The sequence below is a fragment of the Vombatus ursinus genome, unplaced genomic scaffold (assembly GCF_900497805.2).
Source record: "Vombatus ursinus unplaced genomic scaffold, bare-nosed wombat genome assembly UNPS02014807.1, whole genome shotgun sequence".
NCBI lineage: Eukaryota > Metazoa > Chordata > Mammalia > Diprotodontia > Vombatidae > Vombatus > Vombatus ursinus.
This window is the reverse complement of record NW_020954585.1, coordinates 43,350,419-43,367,939: the sequence shown is the minus strand read 5'-3', so window position 1 is coordinate 43,367,939 and position 17,521 is coordinate 43,350,419. Positions and strand designations below refer to the sequence as shown.

Here is a 17,521-nt window from a genome sequence, read left to right as displayed (position 1 = left end):
CATTTGCTATATTTCTTTTGTAATCTCATTGTCTGATAATAGTATCTTGCACATGGTATATGCCCAATAAACACTTTTGGAGGTAATAAATGAGTGAGTGAATGAGTGCATGAATAAATGAACGAATGTGTGAACCTTTCTCCTTGCTCCCAGCTGGCATTCCAGATGATGATGGAGCTTCAAGGGGAAACTGGCTATCCCCTGGGTCGTTTTGGGGCAGCCATCTCTGCTCTGACGGACATTGACGGGGATGATTTGGCAGATGTGGCTGTGGGAGCCCCACTGGAGGGGAGGGGTTCCATCTACATTTACAATGGGAAGCCTGGTGGACTCAGTTCCCGGCCTAGCCAGGTAAGGAGCTTTCCAGGACTAGGGTCAAAGAACCTAAACCTAATCCTTTACCCATAACCTGTCCTTTTCTAGAACTACTGACTCAGTGAGGCCTCTCTCCTTTGTCCTAGCGCATTGAGGGCATCCAGGTATCCCCAGGACTTCAGTACTTTGGACGATCCATCCATGGTGTCAGGGACCTTGGAGGAGACGGACTCGTAGATGTGCTTGTAGGGACTCAGGGCCAAGTGATTATGTTGAGGTGAGATGGCATGGCCTCCTTTGAATTCTATCTAGAAAAGATCCCAACTTTGGGATTTAAGAGACAGGAGGACTGATGCCTAGGTATGATTATTGGGGGAGTGTCTGAGGGAAAAGGAATGAGAGTTCCTCACCCTAAATCAAACATATCTCAGCCTGGGACAACCCTATATACTTTTTTAAAAATGGAAGGTAGAATAAGGGTAGTGATCTACAGAGAAAGAAACATGAAGGCTAAAAGGGATTAGGGGTAGATGGCTCTGGGAAGGGGGAAAGGCCACAGCTGAATATAATCCAAAGCCCCACCTTCCTTTGTGAATTCTCACTTGAATTTACCTCTCCTTTTGACCTCCCTTCACCCAGCTCTCGTCCAGTCTTGGACATAATCTCTTCAATGGACTTCTCCCCAGTGGAAATCCCAGTGCATGAAGTGGAGTGCTCCTACCAGGCCAGTACAAAGAGGTCTGGGGTCAACATCACTGTATGCTTTTGGGTCAAGAACCTCACACCCAAATTCCTAGGTCAGTGCTGTTTAGTCACCTCTCCACCACAAAACAGTTCTCACCACCCACCATCTAGCCCCATTTGATCTCATTGTCTCATAGATTTAGAACTAGAAAGGACCTTATAAATCATCCAGGCTGGGGGTCCCAACCAAGGGTCCATGAACTTAGTATTTTTTTTTTATTTTGATAACTGCATTTCAAGATAATTGGGTTTCCCTTGTAGTCCTATGTGCCTTATTTTAGGCATTTAAAAACACTATTCTAAGAAAGGGTCGGTAGGCTTCACCAGACTGCCAAGGGGGACACAAAAAAGATTAAGAACCCCTGGTCTAGGCCAATCTCTTTATTTTACAGATGAGGAAAATGAGGCACAGAGAAGCTAGGAGACTTCCCCAAACTCATACATTTGTTGCTAGTAGCAGAGCCAGTATTGCAACCCCAATTTGTCTGCTCCAAATCAATTGTTCCTTCCATTATACCATTTTCCTGCTCAGAGTTAAGGCCTCCTTCATCCCAGCCTTCCTAACCTCTTTACTGTGTCCAGGTCCTCTAGTGGCTAATCTCACGTATATCCTACAACTGGATGGACACCGGATGAGAAGTCGGGGTTATTTCCCTGGAGGGAAACAGGAGACTGGAGGGAACATGACTGTCACCACAAAGGAATCCTGCACCCAACACTGGTTTAATTTTCCTGTGAGGAAATTAAGTGGTTTGGCTCTGGGGAGGGGAAATATGGCAGCTAAATGTAATCCTGAAGAGTTACTAACTTGGGGCAGGAGAGGTTCAACAGACAGTTATAATATTGATATACTTGTTCCCTCTAGGAATGCATTGAAGACTACATCTCCCCCATCAATGTCTCCCTGAGATTCTCTCTTTTTGAGGGTGAATACAATGTAAGAAGGAGTTGCAGGGATGGAGCATTGGGTGGGAGTGGAAATTCAATTCTACATAATTTTAGAATTCCCAACTTATTGCTAGAAGGGATCTTAGGAACCTAGAATGTCAAAACTGGAAGGGACCTTATGAACCTAGAAAGTCAGGGCTGGAAGGGACCTTAGGAACCTAGAGAGTCAGGGCTCAAGGGACCTTAGGAACCTAGAGAGTCAGGACTGGAAGGGACCTTAGGAACCTAGAGAGTCAGGGCTGGAAGGGACCTTAGGAACCTAGAGAGTCAGGGCTGGAAGGGACCATAGAGACTATCTAGTCAAACCCTGTCATGTTAAAAATGGGAAAACTGAGGCTTAGAGGTAAAGTAATATGTGGCAAAGGGCACTAGTTTGTGGAACTAGAATTCAAACACTTTCTCCATCACAAAATGAGTCTTGGGTGGGTGTTCAGGATGAAATGAGGGAGAGGTTTCTGGAGGTAGATTAACCAATTAGGAGGCAGTTGCCAGTATTAGAAACCCTCTGGGGTCATGAAGTGATGATATCAGGGGAAACCTCCCCTATGGATTCAATCAAGCATCCAATCAACACGTATTGACTAGACATCTACTAGTGTCTGCTTTTAAGCACCTACTGTCCTCAAAGGGCCTCACTCATTGCCCAGCAGGTAGGTCTCAACCTGTGGCATCCTTAGTCCTTTTTTTTTTTTTTTAACAATTCATAAGCATTTATTTTCTCTTAGTCTCACCTCTCCTACTCCAACTGAAAAAAAAAAAAAAAAGAAAACCCAAACCCTCTTAACAATATGTATAGTCAAGCAAAACAAATTCCCACATCGGCCATGTCCAAAAATGCTTGTCTCGTTTTGCATCCTGAGTCCATCTCTTCTCTTGTTAGGAGTTGAATAGCACACTTCATCCTCTACTTTTAAGGGCGACAGCAGGCTGGAGAGAGAATAGCATTGACTCTGGGAAAGGGGCAAAGACCATAGCCAGATAATACCCAGAGTCTAACCAAGGGGTGGGGAACTTGCAGCCTTCAGGCCACATGTGGCCTTCTAGGTCCTTAGGTGCAGCCTTTCGACTGAATCCAAATTTTACAGAACAGATTTGTTTCTGTTAATTTGTTCCCTACCCCTGGTCTAACCCTTCTCTGAAAATTCTCATCTGAATGACCTGTTCTTCCCCTTCCCCATCCATTCTCCTGTTTTTCCCCATGGATTTTCACCTGGAAAGAAAATACAGCCTACGATGAGGCCTGTCCCACATTCAGAGACCAAGGAGGTAAGAGGAGAGGTGGGAGATGGATAAAGAGAGAAGAAAGGTTTTAGGGGTGGGTGGAAGGAACCTCCATTGGTACTTTTCTCTCTAGATTCCTTTTGAGAAGAATTGTGGGGATGATAAGAAGTGTGAGGCCAATCTGAAGCTGAACTTTCATTCCAAAGGGTTTGTATGTCTGATGCTCTGACCTTTGCCCTTTGACCTCAATATTGATCCTGAGCCTGGCCTCCATCCGTTTTTCCCCAAACCAAGCCCACTTCCCTGATCCTGATTAGAACAGTGCCTAACAAATATCGATTGATTGGTGGGTCCTGGGCCCTGTTCCTTGACCTCTTCCTCAGATCTCCTGAGTTGCACCTGGCCCCCTCATCTAGCCTCTCTGTGGTTTTGGAGCTGAGTAATGTCGGAGAAGATGCTTACCGGGTTCACTTGGTCTTGACTGTTCCCTGGAGCCTCTCCTTCAGAAAAGTGTCCATGCTCCAGGTAAAGAAGAAGGCAGTGAGTGCCTTCTCAAAGTCTTGGCTTTCTTCCCTCAGTCTCTCTCTGCTCCCTTCTCCCAACCTTGTAAGACTGAAAATACAAATAGGGTCAAGAAAGGGGAAGTCTTTAAATCCTTAAGTTCCTGGATAAAAGAAACATTAGAAGTTGGTAAGGGGGAATTTGTAATTCATATAATGTCAGAGCTGGACAGGGCTTTAGAGGTCATCTGGACCAAAGGCCTCACCTTACAGAGAGGGAAACTGAGCACCAGAGTGGGAAGTGACTTGCCCAGGGTCACACAGTAAGTTGGGACTTGGGACACAGGATGGCGTAGAGAAAAGACCAGCTGAATTTGGAGTCAGAAGGACCCAGATTTGAATCCCAGCTCTGCCACTTTCTACCTGTGTGACCTTGGGCAAGTGATTTAACCCCTCTGGGCCTGTTTCATCTGTGAAATGGAAGCATGAAACTAGATGACCCCTAAAGTCCCTTCCAGCTCTGACATTATATGTATCACAAACTGTGATCCTCGATCAGGTCTCTTTCCATTAAGTCCAATTGTCCTGTTTGAGGGATATTCCTAACCTCTTTGAGACTGATGTCTGGGAGGATAACTCTGCCCTTTCGGGATCCAACTGGCACCCCTAAATGACTTCCTTTTTCTCCTCTACTCTCTATAACCTCAGAGTTGGGTCCCTGTCAGCTGTGAGGAAGAAAGTCATGAGGCCAGGCTCTCTGCCTGGACTCTGTATTGCAACGTGAGCTCCCCCATCTTGAAAGGAGGCAGTACGGTGAGATCTTCTCGAATCATTGGCCCCAAAGGTCTTGGATGAGAAGTAGGGGGAAAAGCAGGGATCACTCCCCAAGATCTGGGAAAGGATAAACACATGTTCTTGTAAGATGGAATGGAAGGGGTGGGGTTAAACTGGGGCCTAGGAGGAGGAACATCTGTCCTTTCCCAGGAAGGAAGGAGGAATAAGGGAGATAGGGATGCTTGAGTTCTGGGGAGGCATCTAATCTTTCCTGGTGCCTCCCTGACCCCAGGTATTTGTCCAGATGATGTTTGACACCTTGTTGAACAGCTCCTGGGGGGACTTCCTGGAGATGAACGCAAATGTGAACAGGTGAATGAAATCTAGGCATGACTTCTCTCAAAGCCCCTTCCTTACCTTCAGCTACTCTTCAGGCCTAGGAGCACTGTCCCTCCTTTCCTAGCTCCCTCCCAATATTGCCCCCTTTGCAATTCCTCACAGATTACACATGTTCGCACCATCTGTCCCCCATTACTGCAGTGCTCTCCTGGCTCACCTCTCCCTCCTGGCTCCCCTGGCTTCCTTTAGGACTCAGCTCAAATCCCACCATCTTCAGGATGCTTGACCCTTCCTTCTAAAATTACCATCCATTTTCCCTATTATATTTATCTGATATGTACATTGTTATTTTTCATGCCATTTCCCCTATTAGACTATAAGCTCTCAGAGGGCAGGGATTATTTTTGCCTTTGCTTGTATCCTCAGTCCCTGGCACATAGTAAGGGCTTGATAAATGTTTGTTGGCTGACGAACTGATCTATGTCTTCAGTGACAATGAGGACTCCATACTACTCAAGGACAATTTGGCCACCAAGAGGATCCCCGTCCTGTTCCCTGTCAACGTGATGGTTGAAGAGTATGTTTTCCTCAGCCCCTCCCACCCGGGATCCAGGCATTCTGCCCTCCTGCCTTCCTAAGCCCTCTCCCCTGTAACCTGCCCTCTGAATCCCTGCTCTTCCTCACCTCCCAGGTGGGACTTGCCCCAAATTCCAACCCCAGGACTGACCAACTTATTTCAAGCTATTGCTATTGCCTCTTAACAGACCTTCCTGCTTTAAGACTTTCTCCTACTTTCTAATCCATTTTTCATACCCCTACCAGACTAATGTTCCTTATGAGTAGATCTGGTCATGCCCTTCCTCTTAAAAAAAAAAATAATCCTAAATGGCTCCCTATTATCTGCCAAACAGACAAAGGTCAAACTCCTTGGCTGACATTTAAGGCACTCCATAATCTCTAGATTCTTGAATAAGAACAGTTTACATTTCTAGAGTACTAAATGGTTTAAAGACAGGTTTTTCCTTGACAGCTACCTTGTAAAGGGATATAATTATTATTAACTTTATTATTTATATGAGAATTCTGTGGCTCAGGGAGATGAAGGGATTTGCCTATACTTCTAGTTGGAGCCAGGCTATGAACCTAGATCTAATGATGATAACTGCAGCACCTTTTCCACCACACCATATGTTTCTTAGCCAAGCTTTGAAAATGATGTGGTATGTATAACTTATATCAGATTGTTTGCCATCTTGGGGAGAAGGGAAGGGAGGGCAGGAAAAAAATTGGAACTCAAAATTTCATAAGAAATGAATGTTGAAAACAACCTTTATATGTAATTGGAAAAAATACTATTTACCAAAAAAAAAAAAAAATTATGTGGTAGGCAACAGGGAGCCATTGAAAGTCCTTGAGCAGGGAAGTGTCACGGTGGCTATTAGGAAGCTTTGTGTGGCAGAATCAAAAGATCTGAAGTAAGAGAGCTATGAACTCAGTAGGTATAGCCCAAAGGATAAAGCCAAGATGAGATGAGAGACTCAATTAAGAATCCCTAGTTAACCAGGCTCACCTAGCTTTTTGCTCTATTATGCCTCAGATTCCCTTGGGCTCTGACCTGGAGAATTGTTTGGTCAATTGTTTAAGATACTGAACGAAGAAAATCCAGAGGATGTGATGGTGTTTTTCTCTAAGGAAGAGAGTGCAGACTAGCAAAGGGCACATAAAGCAAAAACACATCCTAACTCCACTCTTAATTAAAACATGAACATTAGAGTTGGAAGGAACCTAAGGATACAGAATTCCAGTGCTGGATGGAACCTTAGAACATGGTACATAAGGTGTCAGAGCTGGAATTTACTCTAAAACTTTCTGGAACATAGAATGCCAGAGCTGGAATGGACACTGGAACACAAAACTTTAGAGTTAGGAGGTACCTTAAACACAAAATATAAGGCCTGGGAGAGGTCTGAGAGACCCACTAGGGCAGTGATGTCAAACTCAAATAGAAATTGGACCACTGAGGATCCCTGTGGGCTACATATTGACTTAATTTTAAAATATAATATTATCTGTGTTTTGTGGTACTTTTATTTATTTGGTTTAATATTTCCCAAGTACATTTTAATCTGGCTCAGACCACACTTGGAAGTGTTATAGGCCAAATGTTTCATAACTCTGCTCCAGGGGGCCATACTGTATCGTCATTTATATTGTATCTTTGGTGAAATTAATCTTTTCCTCATTGCTGCCAAGGGTCCCCATCTCAAATCTCTGGGGTAGGCAAGAGTGGGAACCATTGGAGAATAGATTTAGTGCTGGAAGGGACCGTCTAACCTCCTCATAGCACAGGTTAGAGAACCAAGGCCCAGAGGGGAGAAAGGACTTGCTCCAGACCACTAAGGGGCAGAACCAGCACTTAACCCCGGGTTCTCTCACTCTACAGCTAGCTTGGTATTTCACCATGTTCTTGCTCCCCTGTGAGCTGGTGAGGATATGCAATTTATATGGGTACTAGATTCTGTTTTGTGCAATCTAAGGCAGGATTAGCTTTCTTGTTTTATTTTTTGCTTTTTGGTGAGACAATCGGGGTTAAGTGACTTGCCCCGGATCACATGGCTAGTAAGTGTCAAGTGTCTGAGGTCCGATTTGAACTCAGGTCCTCCTGACTTCAAGGTTACAGCTCTATCCACTGTGCCACCTAGCTGCCCCCTCCCTTTTTAGGAGCCATGCCACATTATTGGCTTATATTAAACTTGTGGTTAACTAAAACACTTAGATCTTTTTCATATTTGTAATAGCCACATGGGTCCAGTGCCTGGCACATAATAAGTACTTAGTAAATACCTATTGATTGATCTCCAAGCCATGTTTTCCCTATTCTTTACTTGTACAATTATTTTTTTAAACCTAAATGCAAGACTTTGCATTTATTCTGTTTTGGAAGGCAGTCATTGAGCTAAAGACGACATCTTTGCTCTTTCTCCCATAGCACCTGCTAGCTCTGTAGGACATGGTACCTAATGTTCCTTTCTCTAGCTGTACATAGCCACTATTTGCATTTTCTCTCTCTTCGCAGCCAGGGGAACTCCACTCTGTACCTCAATTTCACCTCCAAAGGCCCCAAGATTCACGTGATGCAGCACATTTATGAGGTAGGAATCATAGACTCTTAGGCTTAAATCTTAAAATCTTAGAACTGAGAGAGACTTCAGGGATCATTTAGTCCAATTACCTCCCCAGAACTAGGATTCCTGCCATAGCAACCTTGGCCAGTCATCATTGGGCCTAATACTTGAACACACCCAAGCTTAGACTCTGGCTTCGTTATTCAACGGCTCTAATGGTTAGGAAGCTCCTCACAAAAAGCCAAAAATGTGTCCTGCTGGTCCAGGTTCTGACTTCTGGGTCTAAGCAAAACAAATCCCATCACTCTTCCACACAATAGCCCTTCAGGTACTTTTAGAGATCCATCGTGATCCCTCTGCCACCCCTGCTCTCCTTTTCTAGGCTAAACATCCCCACTTACTTGAACCAGTTACGTGGTTTGGTTTCTGAGATGCTTTTCAGGTCTTCTTCTTGACCCCTCCAATTTGTTATAATGTAGCACCCCAAACCTGAGCTAGACACACTTCACTCCATATGTGGTCAAACTAAAACTCAAAGTAGTAGTAAAACTAAAATTATAGTCTGATTGGTGCAAACCAAGGTGGTATTAGTTTTTTAAGGAGCCCCATCATGATGTTGGTTCCTGTTAAATTTGTGGTCAGCTGTATAATTGTCCAGTGTTCAGCACAATGCCTGGCATATGTGTGTGCATGTTCAGTCATTTTTTTTAGTCATGTCTGACTCTTTGTGACCCCATCTAGGGTTTTCTTGGCAAAGATATTGAAGTGGTTTGCCATTTCCTTCTCCAGCTCATTTGATGGATGAGGAAACTGAGGCAAACAGGGTGAAGTGACTTGCCCAGGGTCACACAGCTAGTAAGTGAGGCCAGATTTGAAGTCAGGAAGATGAATCTTCCTGACTCCAGGCTCAGCAGCCTATCCACTGCGCCACCTAGCAGCTCCCTGGCACATAGTAAGGGCTTAATAAATGCTTATTGATTCATTCCCTATCCTTTACTTGTGCAATTGATTTCTAAAACTTATATGCAAGGGCAGCTAGCAGTGGATAGAGGACTGGCCCTGAAGTCAGAAGGACCTGAGTTCAAATCCTGCCTCAGACACTTACTAGCTGTGTGACCCTGGGCAAGTCACTTAACCAAGATTGCCTCCAACATCAATAAACCCTTTTACTCAAAACTCTGCATTTATTGTTGTTGAATTTCATAGTGATTTTCGCTCATTGCTTCAGATCATTTTAAACCCAGTTACCGTGATGATTTAAACACCGTTACTAGCTGTGAGTGACCTTGGGCAAATCATTTCACTTGTATGTGCCTCATTTCCCCCATCTGTAAAACAAAAGGGTTGGACTTGATAACCTATAAGCTCCCTTTCAGATTTAAAGCAATGGTCCAAATCTAAGAAGGCTCATAGACTCTCAGAATTTAGAACTGGAAGAAATCTTAGTGATGGTGATCATGAATTCAACCCACTCATTTTGCTTCCTCCTCAGAGGAGGAAACTGAGGCTCAGAAAAGGAAAGAGATCTGTCCAAGTTCACATAGTAAGTTCAGAGTCCAGGTGTACTGACTCCTAGTTCAGTCCTATTTCTGCTCTACCAGATTGCTTCCTTCTATATCTTTCTCCAAGTCATTGATTCCTAAAAAATGTTGGCCAGCCAACAAGTGACAAGAAAATGCTCCTCCTTTCTTCGGAGAGTTGGGAAGCTCTGGATGTGGAATATTGGGTATAATGTTAGATGTGGTTGATGTGTGGGTTAGTTTTGCAGTATTTCATCTTTTTTTCATTTTTTGTTAGAAGGGATGGCTCTCTGGGGAGGGGAGGAGAGAGGGATATATTTGGAAATTTAGGGGATATAAAAGCAAAAGATTACAATAATTAAAAAAATATATTGGTCAAGATAGGGCTAAAGGCAGAGCCTTATGGTTGTCAATAAAGGCTTAGCTTCAGGTTAACATGGAAGGGTAGGGAATGAGTTGTCTGAGAAGTAGAGGAGACACGAGTAGAACCTTGGCATACAAAGCACAGAACATGAAAGCTCTTGGGAGTCATTGACCTGGAGCATGTGGTGACAATTTGTCCCTTCTCTGTTTCCAGGTGATGGCTCAGATCTTTGTTGATGCCCCACCTACTCTAGAAATCATTGTCTTTGTACCAAAAAGCCAGATGAAGGAATTCTCTACAAAGAACTGGACTGTTCAAGTGGTTGGTATCAAGGGAGCAATGGAAAAACCTGAAGTCTAAGGAAGGATGGGAACTTCTGAGCCTGAGCTGGGAGGATTTGTATGCCTAGGTCTGAGCTTTAGGAGGTAGAGATATCTGGATCTGAGGGATAAAAGGGAGGCCTGGATCTGAGTGGCAACTTCAGTCCTTCAAATGCTCCTATATGCAAGGAACCACATCGTATTCTAGGCTCAATGAGTATGAGCAGGCATTAGAGGTTGGGAGAGGATATAAGATGCTTGGATCTAGCTGAGTGCTCAAGATTTCTAAGTCTGAAAAGGTATTATAGGTGGTTGGGGGTGCTTGGATCTGAACTGGGGAGGCCTGAGTCAGCTAAGGCGGGTACATCAGGGGTGGAGAATCAGTATATGTCGAGACTCAATCAGAGAGGGGGCAGAGACAGCTGGTTTGTATTCAGAGGAACCTGGTGCAATGCCTTTTCTGAGGTAATGGAGAATTCTCCCTTCCTTGCCCCATCCCCCATCATGCCTCTAGGAACCCCCAGTACCCTGCTATCTTGAGAACCCAGATGGATTGTCCCACTCCACTCAGGTAAGCATTTAGGTGCTGGGAGGGTGAGGAGCAAAGGCAGCCCAAACAGACTCATTTGTCAAGTCTATCTCCAACTCCAGCATAGGATTCCAGGATCATAAAATTAACTTAATTCCTTTTTCCCCTTTTCCCAAGGCCCATGTCCTAGGGCCTGTCTTCCGGTGTGTAGTTGATTTCAGGAGAAAGATCTTCATTCAAGTGAGTGGAGTGGTAGAAATCACTGGAGAGATCCAGGTAAGCAGCCTGAGAGGTGGCTGAGACCCCTGGGGTTCGTCTGATGGATGGGGATGGGAATGGGGATGGGCCTGTGGAGTAGGCACTGGGGTTAAGGCTGCCACTAAATTCCCCCTCTCTCAGGCCTCTTCCATGTCTAGCCTGAGCAGCAACATCTCTGTGATCTTCAACTCCAGCAAATACTACCACCTCTATGGCAAGGCATCTGCCCAATCCCAGGTATTATGCAGCATTCAGGAATCATCCGCCTTTCTCCTGGCTCCTAGAAACTCTTCCTAGAAGGTGGAAAAGCCTTCTCTACAAGATCCCGCTCTTCTCCCTTAGGTTGTTACAAAGGTGGACATTGTGTATGAGAAGAATCTTCTCTACCTCTACGTGCTTAGCGGAATTGGTGGCTTGCTTCTCTTTCTGCTGATTTTCGGAGTGCTCTACAAGGTGAGGATCCTTCGGACTTGAGAAGGGCCAGGGTCACTGAGGACTTTCCTCATGGAAGGAGAGATGATAGGAGCCCAAGAATCCATCCAAATGGATTCTTGGGCTAGATGACACAGTGGTACTAAGGCTGGGTGGTGTTGGGGTGGGGCAGGAATGTCTGCCATTGGCTTGCCGTGCAGTGTTGGGTGAACCACTTCTTGCTAGGCCTCCTCTGTAAAAATGAGAGGATTGGACTAGATGAGCTCTAGGGGCTCTTTCTTCTCAGCTGGTCTAGAATTCTGGAAGGTCCCGTGGTTGGCTGAGCCATCCTTGGGATTGTGGCATCATAGATTTAGAGCTGGAAGGGGACTTAGAGGCAATTTAGTCCAGCCTGCTTATTTTTACAGAAAAGGAAACAAAGTCCCATTGAGGTTAAATGACTTGCCCAGGCTCACACAGGTAGTAAGTAGTTAGTCTTGGATTTGAACCCATGTACTTTGACTCAATTTCGGTAACTTTCCATTGTACCGTGTTTCCTTACCTCCCATGGTAAACTGGGTGGGTAAAGGAATTAGCCATGATCCTTGAGCCTAGATGATCTTAGCTTCTTGAGGTGGTGCCAGCTCCTCTTTGGAGCTGATCTAAGAAATTTGTTTCCCTTTTGCTCCAAGGGATTTTACCTTTCACTGCTTTGCTGATCAAGGAAGTTCACTTCAGGCAGTGTTGCCCTCGGCCTTCCTGGCCCCTAAACCAGCTTGGCTTCCTGAGTACTTTGTCCCCACTCAGCATAGTGGGAAGAGAGACTTGGAATCGGGTCGGGCTCTGACATAAGCCATGTCATCTTGGATAAGCCAATCAACTTCAACTTTAATATCCTCATCTTGCACTATCTACCTCACAGGACTTCCGTGAACAAAGGGCTTCATACTTCTTTTGTTGTTCAGTCATTTCAGTCATGCCTGACTCTTCATGACCCCATTTGGGGTTTTCTTGGCAAAGATATTGAAGTGGTTTGCTATTTCCTCCTCCAGCTCATTTGACAGATGAGGAAACTGAGGCAAACAGGGTGAAGTGACTTCCCCAGGGTCACACAGCTAGCAAGTGTCGGAGGCTGGATTTTAACTCATGAAGATGAGTCTTCCTGACTCCAGGCCCATCCACTGTGCCACCTAGCCACCTGCTTTATATTCTACCAATGTGAACTATTATTCTTACTTTTCTAGTTCTCTGGTGCCCCCCTCCAAAAAAAAAAAAAAAGGATATTGTCTCCCAAGGGAGAAAATCACCAGATGATTAGTGATTCTCTTACTTAGGTACTCTGGATCAGGGATGTCAGGGGCTACTAAACCTTTCATAAGGGGATCCCTGCTAGCCAAATATTGACTTAATTTTAAAGTGTAATGTTTTCTATGTTTTATTGCATTTTTATTTATTTTGTTAAGTATTTCCCAATTACATTTCAATCTTGTTCTGGCCTCTGGGGAAGAGTTACTGTTTGACACCTCTACTCTAAATGGAACTCACTGTTGTATTCTGAAATCTCTAGCTCTCTTGGCCAATCAGGAAGCCCCTTGTTAGAGTGTGTGCCTGGGACAAAATCAGGGAGGTGAGTGGGATTCTTTCATAGTTATTCACTCATTAAGATGATATCCTTCATCCTTTTAAAATTGCTGGGAGGAGGAAATAGGGAAAAATAAAACTATCACCTACAATTTAAAATTTCCTGGTCTTCTCAAAATTAGAAGATACAACGTCTTGGGCAGTACATTCAGGCAAGCCTGTCTTTGGCACAAGGTGAATGTCATTGTACTGGGCAGTGTGACTCAGGGAAGCAGCAGGTGGGGGAGATTTAGTTGGCCCCAATTGACTGGTACTATAACCCCCCTGATGCTCACATTCAGTGCATACACTGACTCCTATCCCCAAGACCCAGCACTAGGCCAGTCTTCTGCCAACCACACACCTGTCAAATGGTCCTTTGCTAATTACTTTTCGCCTTTCAATCTGATTGCCTTCAGGGGACACAATTATACAGATTTTCAGAGTTGGAAGGGGCCTTCTAGTCCAACCTCTACCCAACAAGGATTCTTCACCACAACTAACATTCCTCCCAAATAATTCTCCAGTCTCTGTTTAAAGACCTCAGTGAAATAGAGCCCACTACTTCCTGAGGCACCCCATCCCACTTGGGACTAGCTCTCACAATTAGGAAGGTTTCACCAGTAACAAGCTGAAATTTGTCTCTCTGTAACTTCTACCCACTGAATCCTAATTCTGCCCTATGGAGCCAAGCAGACTAAGTCCAGCCCTTGAGGACAGCTCTCACATCCTCCTTGAATCTTCTCTTCTCTAGGCTAAACATCTTCAGTTCTTTTCATCTATCTTCACATGACTTGGACTTAAGAACCTTCATTATCCTCTGAACCTTCTACACCTTATCAATCCTCCCTCTTAAACTGTGGAGTCACTGAGAAACACAGTGTCCAACCAAGCTATTGCTGTTACTGATCCCCTTTGAAATGAAGTATTCCTAGAAGGTGGCAATCTCCTTTCCTAAACTATGCATTTTCTCAATTGATTATATTATTATCCCCAAATGCAATATTGGCTTCCTTTCAGAACTGGACTGTCACTGTAGGACTGCGGCCATGGCACCCCAAATTCAGTCCTTCAAATGCTTTTATCCACATGTTCTGGGATCAGTGAAATTAATACAAAACATTGCTTCGGGCTTTGCATCCTCCCTGACTATAGTAATGGATCCTTGCATTTATTTCATCTTTTACAGTTTACAAAGTGGGTTCATCCTCATTTCATCTTCACTTCATTCTGTAAGGGAGGCAGAACAAGTATAGTCACACCCATTTTGTAGATGAGGATACTGAGGTTCAGAGAAGCAAAGTGACTTGCTCAAATTTACACAGCCATGGGCAGCTAGGTGGTAGTGGATAGAGCTCCAGCCTTGGAGTCAGGAGGACCTGAGTTCAAATCTGGCCTCGGACACTTGACGCTTACTAGCTGTGTGACGCCGGGCAAGTCACTTAACCCCAGTTGCCTCACCAAAAAAAGCAAAACAAAAACAAAAACACCAAACTTACACAGCCAGTAAATAAATAGCAAAGCTAGGATTTGAACACAGATCTCCTGATTCCAAGTTCTGTGATCTTCCTATACTGTACTACTGTATAGCTCCAGTATTAGCCACTGTGGGGAAACTGGAAAGAAACGGCTCTGCTTTTTTTAGGAGGCAAGGTTGTATTTTATACACAAGATAGACAAAAATTCCAGGATCCTGAGCGAGTGATTTGAATGGAGTGTATCAGGGAAGGAGGAGAATTTTAAGTAAAGTTGTGAAGGTAATGAATGAAGTAATGGAAAAGCATGTATTAAATCCTTCTATGTGCAAAGCACTGGGCTGAATGCTGGGCGTGCAAATAGAAAAGGAAGGAGGTTTCTGCTCTGAAGAGGAAACAAGGATTGGCAGAGAAAAGTACTGAGGGCTCACTGGATGTAAGAGAAGGGCATGAGCAGAGGGGTGGGAGGATCAGTGTTGGTGTTGGAGGACATCTCACTCTCTTTTCTCTTCCCACGGGCAGGTTGGCTTCTTCAAAAGGGACCTTAAAGAGAAGATGGAAGCTAATGGTGCAGTCCAGGATGGAATCATGGGTGAAGCCTCCAGTCCCTCTGCTACTGCTGACCCAGGCTGCACAGAGCCCCTTCAACCACAGGAAGGGAAAGGTGAAGGCTGTGCTGACCCAGGCTGCACAGAGCCCCTTCAGTTAGAGGAAGGAGGAGGAGAAGGATGTGCAGACTGAAGCCTGAGCTGGGGGTCCTGGGGCCCCAAAGTCGGAAAAAGCCCAGGGCTGGTAGGAATCCTGAGATCTAGTATTACCATGACCATGAACTTGGTGTGTGGCCTTAGACAAGTCCCTTCCCCTGCCTGAGCTTTAGTTCTCCAATCTGTGGAATGGAGACAAATAATATCTATCCTACTCCGTGGGGAGGTTGTGAAGATCTGAAGTGATAATATACATGAAAGAACTTTGGAACGTCATTCACATTCATTCAACAAACATAGAACCTGTGATATCTAAGGTGCTGAGGGAGATCCCCAAATAAATACCCCTGCCTTCAAGGAGCTCTTGTTATTCATATTATAGTTCATCGCTTTCAGCTGTGAGGACCAGAAAGGGCAGCAGAAAACATACATCTCTTGGGTATGGTGAAAGAACCCTAAAAAACAGGGTTCCTGACCCCCAGATCCTCTTCACCAACCCTATGGTGAATTCGATACACCATAAATCTCTTTCCTGTTCCATCCAATTCCTCTCCCTCTTCACCCTGCCTTCCTACCCTTCTTCAAAACCCCTTTGTCTTCTTGAGGTTTTCTTTTCCTCTGGAGGAAATTGGTTAAAATTCTGTGCCTCTCTAAGTCAAATTTTGTAAAGCATCTTCCCCTTCACCCTGGTCCCTGGACCTTTTATGAGCTTCTCAGCTCTGAGTTAGCTGGGAAGGGAAGACAGATGGCCCCTGAGGAGACAGTCAGTGAATGATGCCAAGCCACAGGTGTGTGATAAGGCACAGACGGCAAGAACCGCAGGAGGTCTGCGTTTTGGGATGGTCAGGGAGATTGTATCGGAGTTGGCCTGTAAAAGCTGAGTAGAATTCAGACAGAAAAATAGCAACGGGTAGATCAGTGTGAGCAAAGGCTCTGCCTATCACGGTGAGAACATAGGGTGTCTATAAGGCAGCAGCAGGAGATCAGGCTGGAAAGGTTGGGAACCGATCACAGGCAGCCTTAAATGCTAGACTGAGATGTTTGTACTTGAAAGCACATGTTGGAAATGGCCTGAGAGATCATGTGTGAAATCCAGAATGAAACCTAGAGTTGATCTATAATCTTCTTATTCCACAGATGAGGAGACTAAGGCCAAGAGATAGCAAATGACACGGTTTTCCTTCTCTGATCTGACTCAGACGATGCTCCTCAAGAGTGGAAGGGGCAGAGGGTAGGAAGGATGTTTCCAGTATCTCCCACATCACACTCTGTCAGTGGCCCCTATGTCTCAGAGTGATACATCCCTTTGTATATGATCCTCAAGAAAGAAAGTTAGTGAGTGGGGCCGCTAGGTGGCGAAGTGGATAGAGGACCAGCCCTGGCGTCAGGAGGACATGAGTTCAGATCCAGCCTCAGACACTTGACACTTACTAGTTGTGTGACCCTGGGCAAGTCACTTAACCCCATTGCCTAAGCAAAAAAAAAAAAAAAAAAAAGAATGAAAGTGAGTGTGATGAGGGGTGAGAAATCCTGGGTTGGAAATGAAGGGATATGTGATCTACTTCTTGCTCTGTCACTGAATTGCTGTATGGTCTCTGGCAAATCACTGAGCCTCTCAGAGCCTCCTTGTCCTCATCTGAAATGGACATAATGGTACCTTCCATCAGGGGGCTGTTTTGAAGCTAAGATAACAGGCGTTGGTACTTTGTTAACTAGGAACTATATGGATACAGGAGTGGAGGCATAGTTGGACAACAATTTCTGTGAAAGAGATTTGGGCTTTTAATGAACTATGATTCAACAAATATTTACCACAAATCCAAGATGAGTAAACAGTATTGTATGGAAGCCAAAAAAAACAAAAAAGACCACTAATATGCTCCTTTTGCTGCACTTGGGCCCTACATTGGGTTTGAGGTATATTTTGGGTATAGGTCAGTCTTATTTGACAAACCCTGCACTGATATCTGTCTTTTATAAGCTAACCAGAGGACAAAGAAAAAGACATTTAATTAAATAAGCATTAGAAGATAATTAACAAAAAAGTTTTTCCTATTAACATAGATCAGGCCTGTACAACATATAGCCGTTGGGCCCCTTGTGGCCTACCAGAACAGCCCCTGGCCATATGTTGTACAGGCCTGCTTTTATGTAAATCCCTCAGCAAAACTGACCATTCTAAGTTCCCTTAGGGCAGGTCTGCACAACATACATCCCAGCTGCTTTGGTGGGCCGCAAGGGGCCCATGGGTGATATGCTGTGTAGGCCTGACATAGATGTACACTCTCCTACAGGTTACCACACTACCAGCCAGGGAATGAACACATGTAGTGACTAGAAAGCATTTTACCAGG

At 44.6% G+C, this 17,521-nt stretch overlaps 1 protein-coding gene across 4 annotated transcripts in view; it reads left to right on the top strand.

Annotated features, from left to right (window-relative positions):
• ITGAL (integrin subunit alpha L) overlaps positions 1-15,524 on the top strand; it is a 34,005-nt gene extending 18,481 nt beyond the window's left edge. For 2 of the 4 annotated variants that reach the window (XM_027874685.1, XM_027874688.1), the window contains 18 exons: positions 154-351; positions 462-592; positions 955-1,112; positions 1,642-1,793; positions 1,925-1,996; positions 3,226-3,273; positions 3,362-3,435; positions 3,612-3,753; positions 4,437-4,541; positions 4,795-4,874; positions 5,332-5,418; positions 7,918-7,993; positions 10,064-10,171; positions 10,685-10,741; positions 10,877-10,975; positions 11,099-11,194; positions 11,300-11,410; positions 14,986-15,524. In XM_027874685.1, coding sequence (XP_027730486.1) covers positions 154-351; positions 462-592; positions 955-1,112; positions 1,642-1,793; positions 1,925-1,996; positions 3,226-3,273; positions 3,362-3,435; positions 3,612-3,753; positions 4,437-4,541; positions 4,795-4,874; positions 5,332-5,418; positions 7,918-7,993; positions 10,064-10,171; positions 10,685-10,741; positions 10,877-10,975; positions 11,099-11,194; positions 11,300-11,410; positions 14,986-15,204 — 2,013 coding nt within the window. In that variant the 3' untranslated portion in view covers positions 15,205-15,524. Of the gene's footprint in view, positions 1-153; positions 352-461; positions 593-954; positions 1,113-1,641; positions 1,794-1,924; positions 1,997-3,225; positions 3,274-3,361; positions 3,436-3,611; positions 3,754-4,436; positions 4,542-4,794; positions 4,875-5,331; positions 5,419-7,917; positions 7,994-10,063; positions 10,172-10,684; positions 10,742-10,876; positions 10,976-11,098; positions 11,195-11,299; positions 11,411-12,935; positions 14,306-14,985 lie in introns of those variants that run through there. The other 2 variants (XM_027874687.1, XM_027874686.1) reach the window with 2 other exon arrangements.
• Positions 15,525-17,521: the final 1,997 nt, after the last annotated feature.